A 24,614-nucleotide genomic window follows, 5' to 3' on the forward strand; every position below is an offset into this window, starting at 1 on the left:
TAAAAGGGTTTACTGTCCTTAGAAAGTCTACATGAATTGGCTTTTTGAAAATTGCTATATATTAATATGATTCTCCACTTAGTGATTTTAGTGACTTCGGAGGTTGGTGTGGGTAGATTAAGGTTAATCATCCTGCAGTAAATCACAATGTTGTGAATTTCACAAGTTCACACTGGTGAGGGCAGTTTTCCCGTTCCACCTTGAATCACGAGTGTGTTTGGAGTTTCCAGAGGCTTCTTGTGGGTCTTAAGCTTGGGACTCTGGTCAGCAGTCAAATGCTTTCCCCACTAAGCCCTGCGGTTCCCTCATCTTATGCTTAAAACTCACGAATGAATATTCTATAGTTATATATCCTATCTGTATGACTATCCAAAATATTTTAGTGAAGGATCAAATCTCTCCAAGGGTACAAAGGCTGCATTGCCATTTGATTTTTATTAGGCTTAGTTTTAGCTTCTAACTTTGCTTCATATAAGTATGCATGATAAGAATTGAGAGGTGAACTCTTAGGGCTCTTAAATTAGGCCAGTTTTATAGTGTATATTACTAAACCTGTTTTCATGAAAACTCGCTGATGCAATTTTTCACAGTTACTCGACCTGAGCACATGATTCTAATTTTACAGGTGGAAATAAGTTCTGGAACAACATGCTGGCCTGGTGGAAGCAGTCTGTTGATAATGGCTCTTAGTTTCCCTGAAAAGCAGGCCTGGGTTACTGCATTGGAGTCTGCTGTTGCTGCTCTCCGGGCTTCAAATCCTCAAGGAACAAAATCCTCTCTGCATCACTATCAAGGGGAAGTTGTTACACAACTCTGTGGTGACAAGTTCCTTAGTCTCAACTGTTGTCTTCAAACAAACAAGGACGTGAGTGGCTTGATGTTATTTTTTCTATAGTCCGTTTTTGTGTCGTTTTCAGTTTGGGAAACTTTTATTTTTTATTTTCTATTATTTTATTTCAGCTTCTTCTTCTTGGTGCTGAGGAGGGACTGTTTTCTCTGCGACTATCAGATAGTAAAGCAGTTAAAAGTCGTCCTGTGAAAATTTCTGGAGTTACTTGTGTTTATCAGATTGCAGTCCTTAACGAGTTGGGTATTGCAGTAATGATTGCAGGTAGGCATGTTTTTTGTTTGAATTAATTCTTCTAAATTACTGTTCTCAAGTGATGTGGTTTAGTAATCATCTAAAACACTTAACATTAATAATAATCAGTTCATGTAAGAATATTAACTCTGATCCCAAGGGATTGTCATTAATGGTTATGGAAAAGTGGTGGACTGAAATTGGTTTCCAATGTTTGAACTACATACTTTGTATTTTTAAAGATTTGAAAAGGAACATTTTTGGCCATTTGAGAACTAAAAGGTTAACTTTCATTCTATAATTTTGGTGGATATTCTTTGTTTGATAACTTCCAATATTATATTGAAGTAAATTAGTGAATGAAACGTTTTGTTCTATCCATTTTGATGTTAAATAAAAAAGAGGTCAGTGCTTTCAATTATTTACTTCTATTCATCATATTTTTTACCACTGTAGCTTTTAACTTATGTAATATTCAGTATAATGTATTTAGGTATGTTTTGTGTAATATTCCTTATGCAGGCTTCCGCGGGTTGATGAGTATGAAGATACGTCTCTTTCGGGTAATACACCGCCCACGCGCACAATGGACCCACGCGGTGTATTACCCAAAAGAGACTTATCTTTATGTAATATTTTTTGTTGCTTGGTAGTGAAGGGCATTAACATATTTTATTTTTGCCAGCAAGTGTTAGTGGATCTGATAAGTCAACAACCTGCGATCAAGTTTTGGAAAACTATATTATTTTTCTGTATATAGCCTGAATCTGTCAAAAAGTCTGCCATAAAAATAATTTTCCTCCATTGTCTTATTTTTCCCATAGGAGAAGCACGACTACTAATGAAGGTTGACCTCCGTCAGCTTCAAATTGCTGTTGAAGCTGCAGAATGTTCTCGTCCCTCCATAAGTGCCAGAGCTGTGGAAGTAGCCTTGGATTCTTGCCATTTATTTGCTGCTCGGGCTACTAATCCCCATGACCATTCTGCACCTGCAGTTTTATGTGCCGCTTCTTCTGATAAAATTGCGTAAGTCTCATCCTACTGAATCAAATTATCATCAGTATCAGGATTTGTTTTACTGTCGGTAGAAAGAAAAATGAATACGAGTTGTAGGAGCTCTATATGCCCGGGGGTATTTCTTGTACTTAATTTTTTCTCGAAAATGTACCGGTTTTTATTCATGTAAAATCAAGTTGACTGACCATAGTGTTTGGTAATCCCATAGTTTCTGTTCATTCTACCTGCAATTTTGCTACAAGGATGCTAAATCCATACCTGTTGGAGGAAAAATTGTTTATGGTAATAAGTTAAAGAAGTTGTAAATAATACAAATTTATGCAAACTTCGAAATCAATTGCTCAGTTGACGACAGGTACTGCTGTGTCCTAAAGAATGTAAGAAATTGAAGTACCGAGAAAATTTGGGTCTAATATTGTTAGCGTGGCCATTATTGTTTGTCATTATATTTATTTTAAGAGTAAATAAGGATTTATCTTTTGGAATTACTGTATCATCATGTTAATTATGTGCATTGTTTGCTATGACTAATGGTAGATTGACAAAGAGATCAGGACTCCAAGTTGGGTCCTCTTAAGGATACAACATACCGGGGCCGGGAACCATGTCAGAGACTTATGCGCCCACGCTCCTGGGGAGGGATTTGGATGGGAAGGAACAAGGAAAGAGGCGCCACCGCGATAGGAGCCCGACTACGCCTCTGGGGTAGGGATAGGGCTGGAAGGAAAGGGACAGGGTAAAATGCCGGACTGCTATAGAAGCGGAAAGGAACTTACTAACGAAACCCGCCATCAGCCATTAATGTGCCAACGATTTTGGAGGATTTTCCTATTAAAGAGAAAAACCCGGCAATCAAATCGTTGGTTACGGTGGTAGGTTGACAGTGGGAAAGGGAGAAGAATAGACCTTGTCTCCAACTCAGCAGTGACAAATTGTTCACGATACTTAATCTGCCATAGTACTATGCGTGACAATGCTCATTATGGCGTATGCAAAAGGCTCTGGGAAACTTTTTCTTTTCCTTTTTTTAGGCCTCACTCACTAGGCAAAGAAATATTGATATCCAGCACTAAAAGTATAAATGAATATAAACTAATATTGGACAGGAGGAAATCTCAGGTCTCCCCACATGTTCAAGGGTGGATATCTTCCGATGTTGCGAGGGTATAAACTGCGATTATCTTCAGACCAGTAGAAAAGCTAGAAAATTCTCTGGTTTACATAGAAAGGATTCAGGACAGGTAGGCTCTGATTGGTCTATTTTGCCTCAGCTCTCCTGTTCTAAAAGTTGAGTACTTAAAGGAAGAGTATTTTTCAAGTTTATGATCCAAGGAAGAAGTAAGGGGACTCTGTGATTCTTTGTGTTGCATTGAGATCAGTTTCTTACTTTGGACGATATAGCTCCTCAAACTTGGGTTTCTTTCTTTTTTTGCTGAATTTATTTCTTCAGTATTGTTGACCACGGGGACAACTTATTTAATGGTGGTAATTTTTTTTTATATCTTTGAAGCATTTCCTAATTTTAATTCTATTGATTTTTTCCAGTATCATGAAATGGAATACAGAATCAAGTGAGTTTGTTGTATGCAAAATGTTAGAGACTGCGGAGCCATGTAGCTGTCTTCATTTTGCTCCTCATTCTGTGATTGTTGGCTGTGACAAATTTTTTGAAGTGGACCTTAAAGATTATTCTGTCGAAGGTGAGTACACCATGAATTAAATGATTTTATGGGGAGTCTATAAGGATATATTATGTATGAGTTATGGTAGCTTTTTGCTTCAAGTTGGTTTACATGAATTTATATTATGAGAGGGTTTTGAATACGTAAGCTCAGGCTTAGCCCAACATATTGCCCTCTTTACTCTGCAAGCCACTTCAATTGGATGATAGGACCCCATTTCTCTACCTGAATACATCCATATTAATAAATTTTTAGTGTTATATTTGTAGTGTTTTGATTATAACCTAATTTTTAATACTCCTTTATCACAAATGGAATAAATAAATATTTCCCAAGGCCAGAAAAATTATGCACATGGCTTTCTATTATGCACATTTTTTTTAAGTTATGCCAATTGATATCTTTGTAAGTTCCAGTATCAATCATCTTACTATCGCCCTCCGGGGGCCCTCTTCTTCTAACGCTGGAGCATAGCTGTAATTTTTACTGGGTTGTAAAAAAATTAAAGTCTTTTGAGTGTTTCATGTGAATTGGTCCATTTCTCGTTATTGTATTACAAGCACTAATAGTTATGAACAATGCAAAATGTGCTTTTCGGTTGATGAGGATATCTCTTAGCTTTAATATTGACATCAGTTTTTGTGTCCCTTGGAATTTCAATTCAAGTTAATGGAATTGTAGGTTTGTTTGACTGCTATGATTTTTCTCTTCTAGAGTTTCTTGATGCATCTGACACATCCTTGGCATATGCAGTGATTGGAACTCATCAATTGAATAGTTTTCCTGTGGCGGTACTGGATATATCAAACTCTCCTACAAGTCCCGAGTTCCTTCTCTGTTTTCATGAGTTTGCTGTGTTTGTGGATCCATATGGTCGAAGGACAAGGGAGGCCGATGTGAAGTGGAGCCATATATCATTTGCTTTTGGTAAGTAATGATGAAACAGCTCAAAAATGGTTTAGGTATTGTGCCATTGTTTTACCCTGTGAGGCCTTTTTGTGAACTGTTAATAATTCTTTGGTTTTTGTTTTTTTACCCATTATAGCATTCCAGAAGCCATACCTATTTATCTTCCATTTTGCAATGGTGGAAATATTAAAAATAACTCACAAGTCATTCACTATTGCCAATAGAAGTGATCCCCAGTCTGTCATTTATCCCGAACAGACATTACTGGAATTTCCCAATCCTCATTTATTAGGTAAGTTTGTGTACCACTTGTTGCAATTTTTTTAGTTCAAATTATTATGTCTTGCATGTAGGAGTATTCTGATTTACGTTCATCAAGAAATTTTTATTATATTTGTGCTCATTGCATTTAGACAAACAGTTTTCAAACTTAAGCATCGGTCTTCATAATAAATGTGTAAAAAGTATATTGTAGTCGATTGTGATCCATATAGAAAGGACCCTGATTTATTATATTGGCCATTCCTTAAAATTTGAAAACATAGTGACAACAAGTAATAATGCTTAACATTCTCATTCTTTTCCTTGGTTTGTTTGGAAAAAAATTTCAAACTCAAATTTACTAATATCTTTTTATGTTCCTTGTTATCTCACTGACTTTGAATCTAGTGTTTTCTTATTTGATGTTTTTAGTTTAATCTCTGATTGGTGCAAAATGTTGCCCAATATGTACACCTATTTGGCCCTAAGCTGGCCATGTAATAGAACTTTTGGGTATGTGGTAGCCCAAATTAAATTAGGCATATATGTATTTGTATTGTCCCTCAATTTTCATTATGTATTTAAGGTAGTGAAAATATTTCTTGTTTTATATAATGATGTGCTATCAGTACCCAAGGCTAACTAATGGTAAAAAGAAATTATTCTTATTAAAAAAGAAAAAAACTCCAGATTATATTTTTATGGATTCAAAAATATTCATGAATTTTAATTGCATCAATGTTTAACACTTTGAGTGCCGGCTGCTAAATTTAAAGCCCTACTGAAAAATCCAGCCATTTTTACAATATTTGTACATTTTTTAAAACATTAGGATCAAAAATTTATTTATGTCGATGTGCATTTCATTAAAAATGGACTTTGCTCTTTTTAATGAATGAGTTGAATAACATTTATTGCCAATTTTAAAATATGTAATTTAACAATGAAAACCTACTTTTTTTTAAATAAAAAGTTGCAACATATGATGTATGCCATAATATGCATAATAATTTTTTTAATAAGCTCAATTTGAACTATTTAAAGCATGGAAATCATAAAAAAGCATCGTTCCAAGCAAAGCATTATAAATCCTGGATGACAAAAAGGGTCAATGCACTCTCAACGAACCAAAGAATTTTCACACTAATTGGCCTAAGATGAGGATGCCGGTAGCTACGGAGGACTTTTCGTCCTCAAGACATAAAGTGAACTCTTTTTCCATCGAGCAGTTGATTTTTGAAAAAGCAGAACCCATAAGCAGTAAACTGGAAAAGTACCACGGGCGAAATATTACGGATTCACGCATACAATGCCAATTAAATGGAAAGACGTAATATTACGTCCATGGCAATCCTCAGAAGGATTAGCAGGACGTAATATCACGTCCATGGCACGCTAAGTGTTAATCAATGAAGTTACCACTCAATCAGTGCTGATGGAGAATTAGATGAATTTGGGCAGTTTGAACAGTTTTTTTTTCTTTAAGAGAACATATTGGATCCTTCAGTTGACCACCATGGTTTTGGAAGTGTATAAAACTCTTTCTTGTCTGAAGGTTCAAAAATACATAAATTTGGAAAAATGCTTTCATGTTAACAATAATAAATTTTCCCCAAGATTCTCCTGTCTCAGGTAATATCAGGGAAACACAGTTAAGTGCTTATTGTAATTTTTCATGAATACATATTTGTGTACTTTTTGTATCTTTCAGACAATGGAGTAAAGTAATGTGTAGTTTATAATTTGTTGTCTCGGCCCCTTGGTGCTCATGATGCCAAATAGTGAATGCAGCATGAATATCGGTGTTGGATTGTAGGCTTAAATACTTAAATTTGTTTACCTATGGTATCTTTGTAATTCATGTTTTAGGAACAAGTACTCTTCCTGGAACCATATTCCTGAGTACTTGCTCAGATATCAAGGTAGGAAACATGCTGAGACTCCAAGGAAGCTTAGCATGCCCATCCATTGAAGACGGGAGCACCACTAGTCTTGATACATTAGCCTTTCAATCTGAAGATTGTGATGGGTGAGTTCCAAAATTGTCACTTCATTTTCCATCCATTCCAAGGCTTCATCTTTGCCCACTCCTCCCCTTTCCCCTTCAATTTGAATTGCAATGTCCATGTATACTATGTAACCATTCTTCTTCCAATCCTTTTCGTATGACCATGAGTTCAGGTTCTGGTTGAGACATTACATATGTAGTGGTCTTAAAAGTATTTGCCCAGTACTCCTCACTGTATGTTAGATGTGATATCATTATTATCATCACTAGTCTGCAATCTGGGGATTGGTGTGATACAGCTCTCCTCTTAAGTTTTCCAACAGCTAGTCTATCCAAACAAAACAATATTTTTATGCTTAATGTACATATTTCATCACCTGTGTACCTTTCATGAATCTCATCATTATCCTTTCTCTGTCATTCCTCTCTTCTTCTTGCCATCAATTTTTAGTCATGCCTTAGAAAAATTCATTACAAGCATGATGAATCTACTTAAGAATGTTAGATTTTTAAGTTATTCATGAAAGCATTAGGACAGTCAAGAGATTTCTTATGAGCCGGTTACTAATTACAGGAGATAGTTATAGTGAGTACAGCATATTGCGAGAATCACGTTAACGAGCGTTTGGCAGTGTACCACCAAAAGGCATGTAATTAACACGTAAAAATATATTTATATAGCAAAGCCAAGTGTAAATATTGTTTAATTACATTTAAACTCTCCACAGGCTCTAAAACTAATTCACGATGTAATTTCCTGAGCAAATGCACACTGAATATCCAAATTAATATAAAAAGGAACGAATAAGTTGTTTCAGAGCGCTATTGAAAATATCTAATCTTATATGATTGATCATAATTATTATTTTGCCAATGTCTTTATTCTGGGCTCCTCCTAGGAGTTTTGATACATAATTATGATTCTGTGAAGAGTTCTGGGAATCGCCACCAGGTCAGGAACTGTGTAACTGCCAATATTTCGATATCCGACTCAGCCATCATCCTCGGGGCTGTGAGTGTCATCGAGGATATTGATTTAGTGTGTCCGAGGGCTTCACCCAGGATCTATCTTCAGTCATCCTGTGTAAATTTCATAATGCTGAAATTGATTGAGAAATTATTTCCCCCCTTCCAATTGTGCCTTGAAATTGATTTTCGTTCCTAACTTTATGTGTACAGTCCTTTTTTCCCAATTATTGCATTTTTTAATATCTGAGCTTCTTACAATTTAATCTACCCCCTCCAATTAAAGAACTTCGTTTTATTTGTTGAGTATGATTGCTCATAAGAAAATATCTGTGAAATTGAATCAATTATTGGAAGTAGATATTCTCTTTAAATTGTCTTAATTGTAGAATAATTAAAATATGCTAAGTTGTCTGTGGGTGGTTGCATTAATATCATCTCCTGTAATTGCTTGCATATTTTTCCAATAGTTTCCCCAAATTTTTTCAATAAAGTACTTATTTTAACATAAACACATAACGCATAACTTATGTTAGGCTTACACACGTTTATTACAACATGCTCCTGCAATGAAAATCCTACTCTAATGAGTCTACTAGGTTTGCTAAAGTACGCATTCCTGCAGTACAATTATCATTATCCTTTAATCTTAGTTCTCAATGTGTACCTGTAATATCCAAAGCCTTTGCCAAGCTTTAGAATCAGTGATCTTGATAATGGGCGGTAATAACAGCTTGTTTAATTTTATTATCTCCATTTTCAGTAATTCATCAGACCAGGTTGATGCATCTGAATTCAGCTTTACCTCATCAATTGTAGAATCTCTGGATGACCTTGATGAGAATCATCATTCCAAAGAGAGGGAAAATGCTGTAGGAAGTCATCACAGGGTACAATTTGATAAAAATATCAATCATTAATCTATGTATTAATCTATGTATCAAAACTCAAGGTATTAATTTATTATTTTCGTGGACGTAGAAAGTTTTTGACTAAGCTATGCTAACCACAATAATGCACAAGTGGCATTGTAAATTCTTCTGTGTGAATGAGTGTGTGAAAGAAAGAATGATTTGAAGAAAATATTGAATGCATTGCATTTGTCTGGTGTATAATACCTACTTACTTTTTTACTTGTTTTGTGTCTTGATCGAGGACAGTCCTTTTGTGTCTACATCGAAGACAAGTTTTACCAATAACATTTTTAATACATAATTTTGAGGCAGAAATGTGATATTTTTATGTAGTTTTCAAATTGATGAATCTTATATTCTTGTAATATTTTGAGATAATGGTGTACATAGAGAACTTTTTAAAAGGTCTGTGCCTTTTATTTGGTGATTAGAAGTAGTTTGGAGTATTATGCCAATACATATGTTTGGCACACTATAGAAACATGTATGCCAGTCTGATCGGAGGATACTTAGCATCAAGAATTCTTCAATCCATTATTTTTTACTCAAGGCTATGGGCGTGATCTCTCTCATTATAACAATGTTAGGACATGTATCATTTCTCTCCAATGGCAAAATATAAATTTTAGTGGCTGCAGTGAACAGCATGAGCCGATGCACTTTTTACTGAGGTAATCACTATGATAACTTGGCCAATTATCAGCATAAGGATATATCCTTCTGTTTACCGTCCTATTTTTACTTTTTGTATTAAACATTCCTTTTATATAACTTAATATTTTGGTTCCTAAAATTTTTCTCTGGTGCCTTTTGCTAAAAGCACTTTTGTGCTTTTTTAATGCCATTGTGCATAATGCATCATGAACTCTAGTTATGCTACATATCACGGTGATTTATTGTGAAATTGATATGTACGTAATGAATTTGTTAGCTGGAGTCAGTGGGAAAGGAATTATGTAATTCCTGTTTTAACACCGGGGAATTCAACCATTGGCTAAGTCTGTTTCTGTGTCTACATATGTCGGATGTGTATGTCATTGTTTGAATGCTTCTGTTATCATCAAAATATGTCCAATTTAAAAAAAATATTTTCTTCCAGTATTTCTTTTCTCTATTTTTCATGTGTGTATGTCATTAATTGTTGCTATTCTCCAATTATAATGATTTACCTATGATCCTCACACTATCCACTAACCTTCAGTTCATCTATATTCATTAAATGGTGTTCTTATTCATGAGCTAGGCAGTGAAGTCACTCCTCCAAGTCATTCTAGAGGATTGACATTTTATAGATGTCTCTCTTCTGGTTTTCATTTGTCATGGTTATTTTTCAATTTAAAATGATATTATAATTGGGAATCATTGTCATGACTTCCTGTCCTTAAATGTCTACTTCTTGAATTTGCACCAATATTGTATTAATGCTCTTTTAGCTTGATTTCCAAAGGTGTGGTATTAAATTAATGAGTTTGAGTACCTAATTTAGACTATTTTCCTGCCTTCTGTGTCAGCCAAAATACTACTTAGTGATATTAAGAAGTGGAATTATGAGGGAAATATACTCAATAGGTGCTGTTACGATTAATTATAAAGTGTAGTGTTGCCAAAATTCTCTTACAAACCAACTAAATACTTTAGTAAGATTCTAATGATTTCAATTTAAACCTAGTTTTATCAAGTGTTTACAGCCATTTGTCAACGTAGAAGACTTATGGGTTCAACCATTAACTTGCTAGCATTTGTATGATTATATTCTATGTGCTTCAACTCCAATCATGTGTCCATTCTTGTCCTTTGTGTCCCTCTTATTTTGTGCTCCGTGTACGAATAAATTAATGTGAAATTCAAATGCTGCCGTACTAGGTGTTGTATTAAGCCACTCTTAATTTGATGGAAATTATGTACTATGTTTTGTAAATACTCTTATTCTGTAAGAGAAAAGTGTTAATAAACAAATCAGTCACAGGAAACTTCAGTGTCAACTATTCAATAGAATTGGAATAAATATGGTGTGGAAAGAAAATATTTCAAGACTGGAATACTGCCAAACAACCCACTTGTTTTACTGAAAAATATATCCCATCTCAGCAATAGCATCAGTCCTAATTATAATGCACCTGTAAGCACATTAAGGGAATGCTGCAGGTACACCACTAACAAAGGAACAAATATATCAAGAAAGGTTTTCATATAGCTTTCAAAATATTTCTCTTGCTGCCATAAGGTGAGTATTCGTAAATAATCAAAATCAGGAAAGTGGCTGTGTGATGTGTCATTAATATGTGCTTTAAAATTAAATTCAATATTGCCCTGCGGGAAGGGGCAAAGAGAAAACTTCCGCAGTATCCCTGCTTGTCGTAAAAGGCGACTAAAAGGGTGTGGGTTCAGGTCAACAAATGGCAAGAGACATAATAACTTTTTATGAAGTTTTTCTGGTAAACTACATCATATACAGTTGAAGTCCCATGCAATTGTTACTTACTACTAGCATGAGCTTATCTTGTTAGTCCACTCATCATATCCATTATGGTGTGGTATTGAATATATGATTTTAAAAACCTAATTTCATGAAATTTTTGGGACTTGAAAATTGGCAAAATACTAAATGATTTGAAGAAGTGAAATTATGAAGAAGTAGAAGATGGCTATTAAGCTGGCTGTGTAAGGCCTAAGTGACAATAGTGGCTCCTTCGTCATATCCACTGACTCCCTGAGTTCCTTATAATCCATTTTCGGCTTCTTGCAATTTCAACCATTTATTCAGGGTAAACACTTCAAGCTGCTGGCCCTCATGAGAAAAGGAATAAATATTTTTTTTAGCATGAAAGCTGAAACTTTGCACAGTTGTTACGTATATATTATCTTTATCTTTATTCATCCACGGCGAGGATTGGCCCTCGCGGATGCTGTATACAACACATTTATGAAAACATTCAATACAACGAAACATACAAAACATGTACATTGGATTAAAACATTAGAAACACATACATTACAAAGATTACATTTAAAATAAAAGAGAAGAAAAGTCCAGCTCAAAATACTCATGAATTGAGTACAGTGGATAATTGCACAGCCACTTTTCCAGCACATTTTTCAGTCTAGTGATGCTCACTGATCTGGCTTTGCTGGGTAATTTATTAAATAATTTTACTCCCAAATTGTCAGACTGGTTGTTGGTCTTAAACAGCCTACAGTAATTAGTATTTAGGCTATTTTTAGCCCTAGTGTCATGAGAGTGGATGGTGGATCGAATGGGGTAGGTATCTAAGTTATCTTTAATGTGCATAATGCTGCGAAACACAAAGAGGCTGTAGATGGTGAGGATATGAAAGTTTTTAAAAATTGGCCTGCAGTGGTCACGGGGCCCAGCACCACTCAGAATCCTCACTGCTTTTTTTTGCAGTTTTAGAATTTCTTTGGTTTCATTTGCATGTCCCCAGAGTCGAACACCATAGGCAAGAATACTATGAAAAAAAGCAAAATAGGCTAATCTCATGTACTTTTCATTGATACAGGTTTTAAGTTTCCTCAATAAGTACAAAACCCTAGAGAGTTTTTTGCTGACTAGGAAAACATGTGAATTCCATGTCAATTTAGCGTCAATATTGAAGCCTAGAAGCCTGACAGGATCATTGTTTAGCTCAGTACTTTTAAGACAGCATGTAAGATGTTGTGTCTTACCATTGTTCAGAAAGAGATTATTGGCTGTAAACCAGAGTTGAGATTCTTCTATTGCCTTTTTTGTAAGAAGTCTGACTTGGCTAGGAGTATTGCATTTCTGCACCAGAGTGGTGTCATCTGCATATATCATGCAGTCCATAGAAAGATTGTAAGGTAGGTCATTGATTAGAATAAGGAACAAGAGAGGACCAAGGACGGACCCCTGAGGAACTCCATGTTTCACTGGAAGAAAATCAGATTGGTTACAATTTACTTGTACCATCTGCTTTCGATCAGTGAGGTAAGAGGTCATGAATTTCAGCTCACTGTTATGAAAGCCGTAGTATTGGAGTTTTTGCAGGAGGGTAGCATGATTGACGCAGTCAAAGGCAGAGGTTAAATCACAAAGTGTGAGTGAGACACATTGCTTGTCTTCAAATGCCCTTGATAAATTTTTTACCACTGACTCAACTGCCAATTCAGTGGATTTCCCCGGGCGAAATCCAAACTGGGAAGGGGTGAAGAGATTGTGTTTCTCAAAGTGTACTAGAATTTGTGTATAGGCAATAGTTTCTATTATTTTAGCGATCACTGATATAATGGTGATGGGCCTATAGCTGTTGGGAAGAGTAGTGTCTCCTTTTTTGAAGACAGGTATGACCTTAGAATATTTTAAGGAGTCTGGGAAGTATCCAGTGGAAAAACAGGCATTAATAATAATAGATAGAGGATGAGCTATAATATGTATTATGGACTTAATCAGATCATTGGAAAGCCCATTGATGTCACGACTGGTGGAGTTTTTAAATTTTTTTACTACATTGAAAATATCCCTCGTACTAATCCATTGCCACTGAAATTTAGGAGGGGATATCAGGTGTTTATTGAGTAGTGCTAAGGCATCACACCTGTTATTTGTGATTTTTGATAATGTGGTGTCCACGGAATTGACAAAGTGATTGTTGAAGGTATCGGGATCAATTGTAATAGGAGATCTGTTTATAGAAGTGCCTTTTTCCCTATTGATCACATTCCAGGCAGCTTTGAATTTATTAGAGGCACTATTAATGAAATCCATGTTCGCATTTTGTTTCGCTTTTATTGCTGCGAAATGATACTCCTTATTCAATCTTTTATACACTTGTTTCAAATCCTCAGTGGGTAGTCGCTTGTACTCATGATAGGCATGTAGTACACTTTCCCTGCGTATTTGGACCTCGGGATTGTTTGAGTGGCCACGTGATTTAAAGAATTTTCGGACTGGGACAGCTTTTCTGGGAAAGGATTCATTAAAAAGGGAGATTAAGGTTTCAAAGAACAAAGAGAAATTTGAATGACTGTCGTTGTGTGAGAGTAAGCTAGTCCAATCCACACCACCAAGCAGGCCTTTAAAGACTTCAAGGCCGTGAATGGTGATTGGACTTATGTACCTAGTGCTGGATTCCCTAGGTGGACTATTGTTAATTGCAATCAACTGAAAGAGTATGGCCATATGGTCTGCAACAAGAGGATCGATGACAGTAAGGTTATATGCATGAACATTAAGAGTGGTTATCACATTATCAATACATGAATTGTTCCTCGTGGGTTCACTGTTTACACAATAGAGGTTGAAAGATCTCAGGAGATTAGACAGTTGCCTGCTACTCTTAGAGGAATATCTCATATCAATGTTTAAATCAGCACCAATTACAATGTTTGCATTAAATGACATAGTACCTTTTCAAGCTGTTCAAGAAACTTTTCAGGGTCGCCATTAGGTGACCGATATAGGGAGAGAACAATGAGATTGTATACACACAGAATAACAGCTGTGATTTCGAAGTGCAGTTCAATGCAGTACCTAGTAGTATCGATTACTTTAAATTGAAGGTTCTTTGATAAAAATATGCACACACCACCATGTATATGATGAGAGCGACAGAAAATTGAGGCAAGATTGAAACCGTCCACCTGATAAAGGCTACCTTCATCAACATGAAGCCAATGCTCACTGATACACAGAATATCACAATTTACTGACTTGAGAAATAGTTCTAATTTAATTATTTTATTTCGGAGACATTGTACATTCAGGACAGCAAGATTAATGAGTTCCTTACCAGATGTTGGTTCAAGAGGAGCACTTCTTGTGATCACCGAGTTGGGATTCCCTAGTCACAAAGTCTTCGGTTTCACTACACCCATCTGAGATCTTGTGACCGGTTTTTGGCTGCTGTTAGGTTTACCCGTTTGGTTTGGTACTGCAGCTACATTCAGGACAGCAGCACTTATAACACACTTAATTATTTCTGAGCACAGATGATTTTTCCCTTTACTGTTCAAATGAAGACCATGACGAGTGTAGAATGAACAGTCTAGGCTATTTGTATCAATCATTGTTACATGATCAAAGTTGGTACTAAGTTTTAGCAGATCCTCATTTACCTTTTTAGTCTCAACATTGATACATGAGGTAGCAGGAAGGTCATGGCGATGAGGAATGTTGGCAATTATTACGTTGGTATTTGAAAGCTTTGACATCAGATTACTCATGGTGTGAACAACAACTTTACCCTTAATGAGGTACACATCGTTCGTGCCGGCCATGATGATTATGTGGTCATTTTTGGTGAGGTTATGTGAGATCTTTTCACAGGAGTTCGTGATCTCTTTGATCCCGGCGTTCGGCATCACTACACCACAAGTATTGTACACTTTACTAACCTCGGTTGCTGCAATTTTAGCCGAAATACCACGGCCATGGCTGTCCGAATACAGCAGAATAGATTTCAGCTTCCGTTTTACGCGATGAAGACACTTGTGTATTAGTGTATGTATTCATCCAAACCAGTTTTCATAGGTTACTTCTTTTTAACAAAATAAATCCTCAAAGTGGAACAAACAAAGCAAAGATTGGAGGTATTGAATTATTTTGATGGTCAGTAAAACAAAACTAATGGTACACCTGGTAGATCTAAGGTTTCCGTGGCGTTTCTCCATGTGAGACTCACCTTTTTGGCATTCCTCTGCGTTGAGTTGTCCATAGGTGACGACAGTTTCTCTTACCTCCAGACTTGAAGACACGAGGATGGAGTCTGCGGGTCTGGAGGCTGGAGAAACTCGTCACCAATGGACAACTCAATGTGAGGGAAGGCTGAAAGCCGAGACTCATAATGGTACACCATTTATAGTGAGTTAATGATAATAGTTAAGCTGAAAGCAATTATATTAATTTAAAAAAATTTTAAGTCTTTATGTCACCTTCTTGACAAATACTGTTACAATTAAATTTGTTCAGAAGTTTTGGTCACTGTATGTTCTGTATTAAATGAAAACCATGTTGTCTCCTCTCTAACATTATGCCATTTATTATTGGCATCCTGGGGGTGTACTAAGGGGTAACAGATATTCATTATTAGGTATCATTCAGTAAAATAATTAAGCAGCAATTTCTTAACACTACGTACAGCAGTCTGTTAAAATGTTGGCTTTAATAGTTTAATCCCATGTAAATAAGCCTGAAATAGATGGAGAGAATACATATTGATATTGTTAGCGAGGAGATTTGGTAATTGATTCTACTGTGGGTCTTTTTTATTGGGCCATAAAGTTCACTTAACTCGATATTATTTTATGACAGTATGGACATAGTAAGGCTCATTCCACACTGCACCTATACATATTTCAATGATTCAGCCTGAAGCTGGATTTTAAATCTTATAGTTTCCAATTCCCCCAATATAAAAGGGTGGTGTTTGTCGGAGGTGCCTCCCCCTGCATTACTTAAGTTACAACCAATGAGTACAAAAACAGCAAGGATGAAATTACAATATATAATGATAATAATGTCTATTCATTCGTGCCATGTTAAAGAATACATGAGAATGTCGTCAGAAAAAATAACAATACATCAGTTACATACACATTGAAAATATGAAATAAAATCACTATATTTGTAAAGTTAGTCAAAATATTCCTTAATGAAATGCAATAGATTATTGCAGATATATAAGCTTATAACAGACTATAACCTATCTATTGTGACAGACTTTACACCAAATAGAAGACTGTTGAAAAATTTTATGCCCAGGTTGTATTAATTTTACATAGTACATTATTTTATGCATAGTACAACTACAAAAATACACATAACCACTAACTGCTCATCACAGCAACTTTTCTGTGCAACCTCGCCTTCCCCTGATGGATGTTGACCACCTGGTTTGCAACTTCACATGCAAAATGAACCCTAGTTATTATAAAGAAGTGAACAATGGATTATATAAAAGTCCAACAATGTTCCATATACCCAACAAGTGACAATGAATCAATTTCTACAGTTGAAGAGGCAATATTGAACACTATCAGTGTTCAGCACCTTAGTGGTCTGCACTTCCACTACCCTATCTTCCAAAGCCCTCATCAAGTTAAATAATCTTCGTGAGGAACAAGTCGGATGTCCATGGCTCATGAAATCAATGAGGTAACCGCGTTCCTCATAATTGGAAACCTATGACACAACTGACTCCAGACAAGATTCACAAGTGGTGAACCTTATGCATGTGTGTGCCACATATCCCCTGAAGTATGACAGCACGAAGTCTGGTGAATGATTGGAGAAGTAGTCCTGGTCTTTTACAAAGCTCTTATCACATCTGGGAGTTTATCAGACACATTACCCTTGTCCACCATCAAGTTCAACATACCCTGCAGCTTCTCCTACCGGAGGTTTACATACTTTGTCCCTAAGGACAGTCAGCATCTCTTCTCACGATATATTGTTTCCTTTTGGTCTTTTTATCAAGGAGTAGGTACTGATGAGCCTAAACAATCATCAAAAGGAGTAATAATTCATGTGGATATAAATACCTCCCAAGTACCTTGGTTCATTTGAGAGCTGAAGCCACCTTAGGACTGCAGGAATTCCAATTAAGACCTTGTAGAAAGTCACATGAAGGCCCACAGAGGTGCTCTTTGATAGTAAGTAATAATTTTTTTCCAGAACTTCCATCTCCCAATCCTCTAGGTACTGGATTAAGTACCCAAGAGATTGTGGAGGAATGGAGTTAAGTTTCTATTATCAAATAATGAAAAGATTATCACATAGTATTGAGTGTAATTATTTACCTCCCGAGAGAAGGGTGGATTTTAGTGATTGGGCGACACCCATCGTACCAATAGTCAAGGCAGATGGGAGCATTCGTAAATGTGGAGGTTTTAAAATAACAATGAATCCCAATTTGGAGTACGAAAAATATCCCCTTCCAAGGGTTGGAGAGCTCTTTTTAAAGTTGCAAGGGGGCAGAAGTTTTCCACTATTGACTTGTCGCGAGCTTTCCAGCAACTTCCTTCAAAGGATTCACAAAGGCTGTGCACTATCAATACACACCGTGGACTATTTAGATATGCAAGGGATTGCATCGGCTCCGGCTATTTTTCAGAAAACCATGTATCAGGTTTTGCAGGAGTTGCATGCTTTCAGGTTGACAATTGTAACGGGTAAAAGCGATGAGGAGTATATTCAGAATTTGGTGGCTTTTTTGGAAAGGTTGAACAGCTTTGGCTTTAAAGTAAATCCCAAGAAATGCAATTTAATGTGAACACCAGTAGAATTATTAGGTCACAAGATAGACAGCAATGGGCTGCGTGCAACAAATGGAAAGATTGAGGCAATAGTAAAGTCCCCAACCCCTCAAAATTCTCCACAGCTAAGGGCATTCTTGGGCTTGGTGGAATCTTATTCGAAGTTCATTCCAAATTTGGCAACCGTCCTATCTCCTTTGCATCAACTGTTCAGGCAAGAGGTAAAATGGGTATGGTGTGAGAAATGTGAAGAAGCGCTAGAAGCAGTAAAATCTGAAATCACTTCAGGCAGAGTACTAGCTCATTGCAATCAATCCCTACCCTTGGTGCTGGAGTGCGATGCCTCCCCCTATGGTTTAGGCAGTGTACTGTTACATAAGTATCCCGATGGGATATCACTACCCATTGCCTTCGCCTCCCGGTCACTGTGTAAGGCAGAACAAGACTACTCTCAAATAGATAGAGAAGCTCTGGCCATTATTTTTTGGGATAAAGAGATTAAATCAGTATTTTTATAGCAGGCACTTTATTCTAAGGACAGATCACAAACTCTTGTCACACATTTTGGGCCTAAAAAGTGGCATACCCCAAATAGCTGCAAGTCCCCTGCAGCGATGGGCAGTCATTCTCCAAGGCTACTGTTACCAATTGCAGTACATCAAGGCAGACGTAAATAAGGTAGCTGATGGTTTGTCACGGCTTCCCTTAGAGCAGGAGTATGGTAAAGTAGAGGAAGTATCCTATCTAGACATCGGAGAGGGAGAGTTCCTTCCTAATACAGCCAAAAGAATATCCCAAGACTCGAGGTCTGACTCAACTCTGGGCAAGGCCATTGATTTTTGCATGTTTGGGTGGCCTAGAAATGGTTTCAGATGAGATAAAACCATTCGCCATGAAGCAGCAGGAATTAACTGTGGAGCAGGGATGCCTCATGTTGGGAAACCGGGTGGTTATTCCCAGGAAATTAAGGGGGGAGGTCCTTAAGAGCTACATGCTGGGCACATGGGTATTGTTAAAATGAAGTCTTTAGCAAGGTCATATGTTTGGTGGCCAAAATTGGACCAAGATTTGGAGCATTTAGCAAATTCCTGCATATCATGTCTGGCAAACAAACCTACACTTAGCAAGGCCCCAGTGAAGTGGTGGGAAAGGCCATGGAAAATATTGCACATTGATTTAACGGGACCCTTTCTGGTAAAGTTGTTTTTGACCTTGGCTGACAGTACAACAAAATGGCCTGAGGTTAGGGAAATCAAAAAGTTCCTCGGAAGAAATTTTGTTACATTTACGGAATATTTTTGGAACCTTTGGGCTTCCCGAACTCAATGTATCTGATAATGGCTCTCCCTTTACCTCTGCACTGTTCAAGGAGTTCTGTGACCAAAACGGCATCAAGCGCACCTTTTCTCCTCCCTATCATCCAGCCTCAAATGGGTCTGCTGAAAATATGGTCAAAATCTTTAAGAACGAGATAAAAACTCTGATGGAGCTGGGAACACCTTTGCACATTGCTTTGCCTCGTTTCCTGTTTCCATTTGTAAATGTGCATTCTGAGGGCTTTTTGGGCTCGCACAGATTTCTTAACACCCCGCAAGTCTCTTTCCCTATCGAAGAAAGTAAAATTGCACGCTTCTTCACCTCGTAACTCGCTTCTGATCCTAGGTCACAAAGTATAAAGTATTCTGCCAGCCTCCGTCTTATGCACTGACTCCCTTAGCTCACTACAATCTATTGCCGGTTCCTCACCTATGCTCCCAGCTGTTCAAGGTATTCACTCCATGCTGCTATCTCTCATGAGAAAGGGAGTACATGTTTTATTTCTCTTGGTTCCGGACATGAGGGCATAGCGGGGAACGAAAAAGCAGACGTCTTGGCCAAGGAAGCTCTAAGTGACGAAGAGTACACATCAAGGCTAGTTCCCCACGAAGACCTGAGTGCGTCGCTAAGAAAAGCTGTACTTGAGCAGTGGAGGGAGTCGTGGAGAACTCAGAACGATAACAAACTGCGAAGCATCAAGGCGACAGCGTCAGCTTGGCCCTCCTCCGCCAGAAACAATCGAAGGGAGGAAGTAGTAATAACACGGCTAAGGATAGGGTACTGCCCTTTGGTTCATGCCTTTCTCTTGACCGAAGAGAAGCAAGTTCCTCAGTTTGATGAGATATGTGCCCCTTAAATATCCGACATATCCTTACAGTGTGTGTTAAATACCGTGACGAGCGGATACGGTTCAATATAGGGTGGGGCCTTGAATCCCTTCTCGGAGACCACCTACTAATTTGAATGTTACATTGTTTATCAAGGAAATCCGTCTGTTTAGAAAAATATAAAAGTTCCTACTTGCTAATGCTAATAAAGTAATCAACGACCATTTAAATAAATGATTCGAATCAAATGACAGCTGTGGTGCAGAATGACCTGGCCGTCGACGCACCCTAACACCCAATTCTACTCCACTCTACACTCCTCACATTTTACCTTTTTCTCTAGCTTCCTCATCACAAAACCGGCAACATATCCAACCACATCACCCACTTATGATGACACCGCCTTCGTTTGAGAAAGCATGGAGAAATTGTGCTCCTCTATGTGAGAGGAAGTTTCAGCAGGAGAGGTGGTTTCCTATTCTGGGAAATTAGATAGAGGGATGTGAAGCTTGTTTGAAGGAATGTTACTTGAAATGGTTAACACACTGGTTTTGCCTTGGGGGATACAATTGCCATTTAATGTTAGGGAGAGGTCTTTATGGAGGAGAATTTTTTTGTACGCCGCTGAGAACTGACTTACAGTGGGGTTATTATTGAAGCCACCCTTGCTTCTTATCAAGCTGGAAAAAGTTTTCACATGATCTTGGCTAAGCTTGTATGTCATGAGGAACTTCAGCTTCCCTGAACCAACAAGATCTTGTGACAATCCTGTCACACAGGAACTTGCCACAAGGAATCCAGTTCTCCTTTTACTGTCTACCACTCTCACACCATCACATTTTTTAGAGTGGAAATGTAACCACTGGCCTGACTGAGGAAATCCATACGGCCACTTACGTTGTTCTCCTTGATGGGTGCCTAATATCCACCAGAAAGCAAATTCCTACTGTTCAGGATATCGAAGAAGTCGTTAAACCTTTCGATAAATTCGACGGTAGCCTCACAGCCATCGAATCGGGGGTGTTTCAGTTCACAGCCGAGATATATAATGGCAATTGCAACCCTGCGGCTGAGGGTCTGAGCAGCCAACCTCACCTTCATCTTCTCCCGGTACCACTCAATGTGCTGCTTCCTCAACTTTGTACTAGCATGAAGCCCCTGCTCTCCCTGAAACTTTTCCAGCTCCTCTATAAGCTGCCACTTGACATGTCTCCCTTCACCATCAACCAGTACCCTTTCTGTGGCAAGGGCATTCCTTACCAACTTCAGCATGTGGCACGGATCAAGAAGAGTGTACACTTTTTTGCCACCATGCATAAAAAATGGAGCCATGCTATCTGGACACAGGTTGGCCCCCAATGATGAGACCGTGCCTACGTTGGAACTGAGACCATCAAAAGTGATGCAGCTCACTTCCACTCCAGTCTCCGCAATGTAGTCCAGTGCCTGCCGGACTAAATAGGCCCTCTCAATTGAATGGAGGCCATTGATGAAAAAGCACCCAATAGGAACTTTCCAATGGCCATTAATGGCAGTCATCATAAAGGTTAAAGCTTTCTTGGCACCAGGCAGATTGTCATTGTCCAAGCCTGTTCCAAAATCCACGTACCCGGCAAACTTTGAGCCATCCCACTCGATATGTTGCCTGATGGCCATCACATCAACCGAGAAAGCACAGTAGATGGGGGTCTGCTGTTCTTTGCCTCTTAGCTAATGCTTTCAGGGTAAGCAAAACTTCTTTAGAAAACTCTACGGATGTTTTAAGGGAGAAGCACCACTTTCTCAAAGTAGAAGAATGAAGGAGCGCTGAATTAAAGGACTTTCGAACATAATTGTATGCTCGAGGAATTTAAGCATTGATGCGTACCTTTGACTCGTATCCTTCAATTCTGGAAAGTTTCGGAAATAAAAAATCAGTTTCATGAAAATGCTTTATTAAAAAATGGCAAAAAGTTGCATTTTGAAAATGAGGTCAAGTATGGGCTACCTCTATTTTGTTGAAAACCTAAATGAAAAAGAGTAATGACAGTAAAATTCACATGCAAACAGTACAATATGAGCATAAAATCGTAAATTCACTCACAAAAATCACATTTATATACATATCTATTGTAACCAGCGCATTCACTGTGAGCCCACCTATGACATGTAACACATTGTACCCATTCTTCACCACTTTTATCTTCGGAAAACAACGCTTGGCAAAACAGACAGGAAGCATCAACTGGTTGAGTAGTTTTGGTGGGTTTTGGTATCTCAAATTCCGAATCGGAGTCATCTAGGGGTGGCTGGTTGTGAACATCTGAATCGGAGGAATTCGGTGAAGGACGTTTTTTTCTTCTTGCTCTTTGAATTATGACTTTTTTGCTCTTTCTTCCACCCCATCAGCAGTGAACACAAGCTTTCTTTTTGTCATTTTGGAATGTCCAAGCACCGTTGTAGCTCCTCACGGTAAGGTGTTCCAGTAACCAGTGATGCCTTAACTGACTTTCGACCTCTGTTTGATTTTTTTAAAGAGTGCTGATAGGAGCAATGTCAAACGGTGAAACACGATTCGAAGTAGTTGAGAATGTCTGGTTCACAGGAGTGGTAGATGGGATAACTATCTAGTCTCTTTGAGTGGATGATGCGACGGCCTGGTTTGCATCAGAGGAGGATGGAACTCTTACCTTGTCTGCATGAGAGTAAGAAGCAACTCTCCCTGGTCTGCATCAGGAAAGGAAGGATCTACAGCTACTTCAGCATTTACAGCTGTTGATATATTCGAGAGTTCTGCGTCTCGAATGTGAAGAGTGGTAGTTGATGGCTCTGAACTGCGAGATTTTTCTGCGTATTGCTGAGCCTCTAGATAATCTGCATCAGTGACAATATTTTATTCAGAGGAAAGATGCCGGATTCTTGGAAACCACTAGCAGCATTGGCACCAGTCTGCACGCGAAGATAGGCCTTTTTAAAAAGCTCCATAACTTCGAAAATAAAGAAAAAAAACTTTATAAGGTTCACAATTATTTTAATATGGGCACTACCCGGGTTTCTTAACGTGGTTACATCGTCAGTTGAAGATGTAACCGCGTTACGAAACCCGGGTCGTGCCCTTATTAAGAAAATTGTGAACCTTACAAAGTTTTATTTCCAATATGGAGAGGTTTCACAAAGTAAAGCGTGAAGTTATCAGTTATATTTCATAACTTTGTGCGGGGAGAGAGGAATTCATGTACGTTACATATAAAGCCTCGCTTCTTTAGCAGCTTTGAGAGTTTCCATCTTCTTCTCTCGCACTGCTAAAATGGCCTGTTCCATTTTATCCTTTCCCCATGACTTGCTAATACCTTTGTGCACTTGGATTTCTTTCTTGGCATGCTGCAAAAAGGAAAGGGGAAAACTTTATTTCCAGAACGTTTAACTAGGCATAAAAATGCTAATTTGATAATTTTAAGCCAATAAAATTTTAGCTATGCTGTTCCTTTAGTTCACTAAATGGCGTAATTTTAGTTAGTTAAATAACTGCCCTTGCGCAGGGCATGAAGTACAGCCTGGTTGTCGACAAAAAAAATAAGAATGACGAAGTAAAAGTCGCTAAATAACAGCGGCCCCTCGCAGGGCTGCCCCTCCCTCCCTCAAGTAGATAGTTAATTGGCAATCGATCGATCGACAGTTAAATGTTATGGTGCCAGTGGGCATGTATACTTACATAGTATTCTGTAGTATTAGACGTAAACACAGCATGGACCCTGTTTAGGGCAATTTTCTTCTACGTGGCTTGTCATATGGATATTTTAAGTTAACATATCGATACCACCACTGCATTAACGCTCAACAATCGCCCACCGAATCAAATCCGCTCATCTAGTACTATAAGGGCTATCTAGATGAGCGGATTCTATTCGGTGGGTGATTGTTTATGCGGTGGAGGTATCGATATGTTTGTGAGCTAGTAGCAGCAATTGTAAGACATTATTTTCTGGAACTCTTTTCCTCCGGGATGGCTATTGTTCCGACATTCTTCCGAGATGCGAGGGAAACGGGCAAAACCCCTCGTAGACCGCCGTGTAACAGTTGATAAATGTTGATGTCGCAGAAGCCAAGTGGTGTCATGAAGACGTTATCCTGGTGTCCTTTGCTCATCTGGTGTGGAGTGCTGTAAGTTAACAGATCGTTATTAATGTACGAATGACGATCGAAAAGTGCTGATAAGAGCGAAAGAGGGCATATACGGCGGATTGGAACCCGGCCTGACTGTCGCCGATAAAAAAGATTTAAAAAACCTGCGGGTACCAATTCCTGCGGGTTCAACAACATGTTAATGCAATGATGTATAGGGCAGATAAATGACTTCCATTGTCAAAGAATGTGTATCTTTGAGTAGTGAAAATTTGTAAGAATAGGAAATAGAAAGGGAATTGG

At 38.0% G+C, this 24,614-nt stretch overlaps 1 protein-coding gene across 2 annotated transcripts in view; it reads left to right on the forward strand.

Moving 5' to 3' along the window:
• The window catches only part of LOC124156428 (citron rho-interacting kinase), an 80,655-nt gene that overhangs the window by 43,639 nt on the left and 12,402 nt on the right, over positions 1 to 24,614 (forward strand). Inside the window, exons 28-35 of one of the 2 annotated variants that reach the window (XM_046530981.1) lie at positions 626 to 865; positions 961 to 1,111; positions 1,906 to 2,107; positions 3,644 to 3,798; positions 4,495 to 4,707; positions 4,826 to 4,981; positions 6,820 to 6,979; positions 8,688 to 8,876. In XM_046530981.1, coding sequence (XP_046386937.1) covers positions 626 to 865; positions 961 to 1,111; positions 1,906 to 2,107; positions 3,644 to 3,798; positions 4,495 to 4,707; positions 4,826 to 4,981; positions 6,820 to 6,979; positions 8,688 to 8,844 — 1,434 coding nt within the window. In that variant the 3' untranslated portion in view covers positions 8,845 to 8,876. Of the gene's footprint in view, positions 1 to 625; positions 866 to 960; positions 1,112 to 1,905; positions 2,108 to 3,643; positions 3,799 to 4,494; positions 4,708 to 4,825; positions 4,982 to 6,819; positions 6,980 to 8,687; positions 10,809 to 24,614 lie in introns of those variants that run through there. The other variant, XM_046530980.1, reaches the window with a different exon arrangement.

This window comes from Ischnura elegans, chromosome 3 (assembly GCF_921293095.1).
Source record: "Ischnura elegans chromosome 3, ioIscEleg1.1, whole genome shotgun sequence".
NCBI lineage: Eukaryota > Metazoa > Arthropoda > Insecta > Odonata > Coenagrionidae > Ischnura > Ischnura elegans.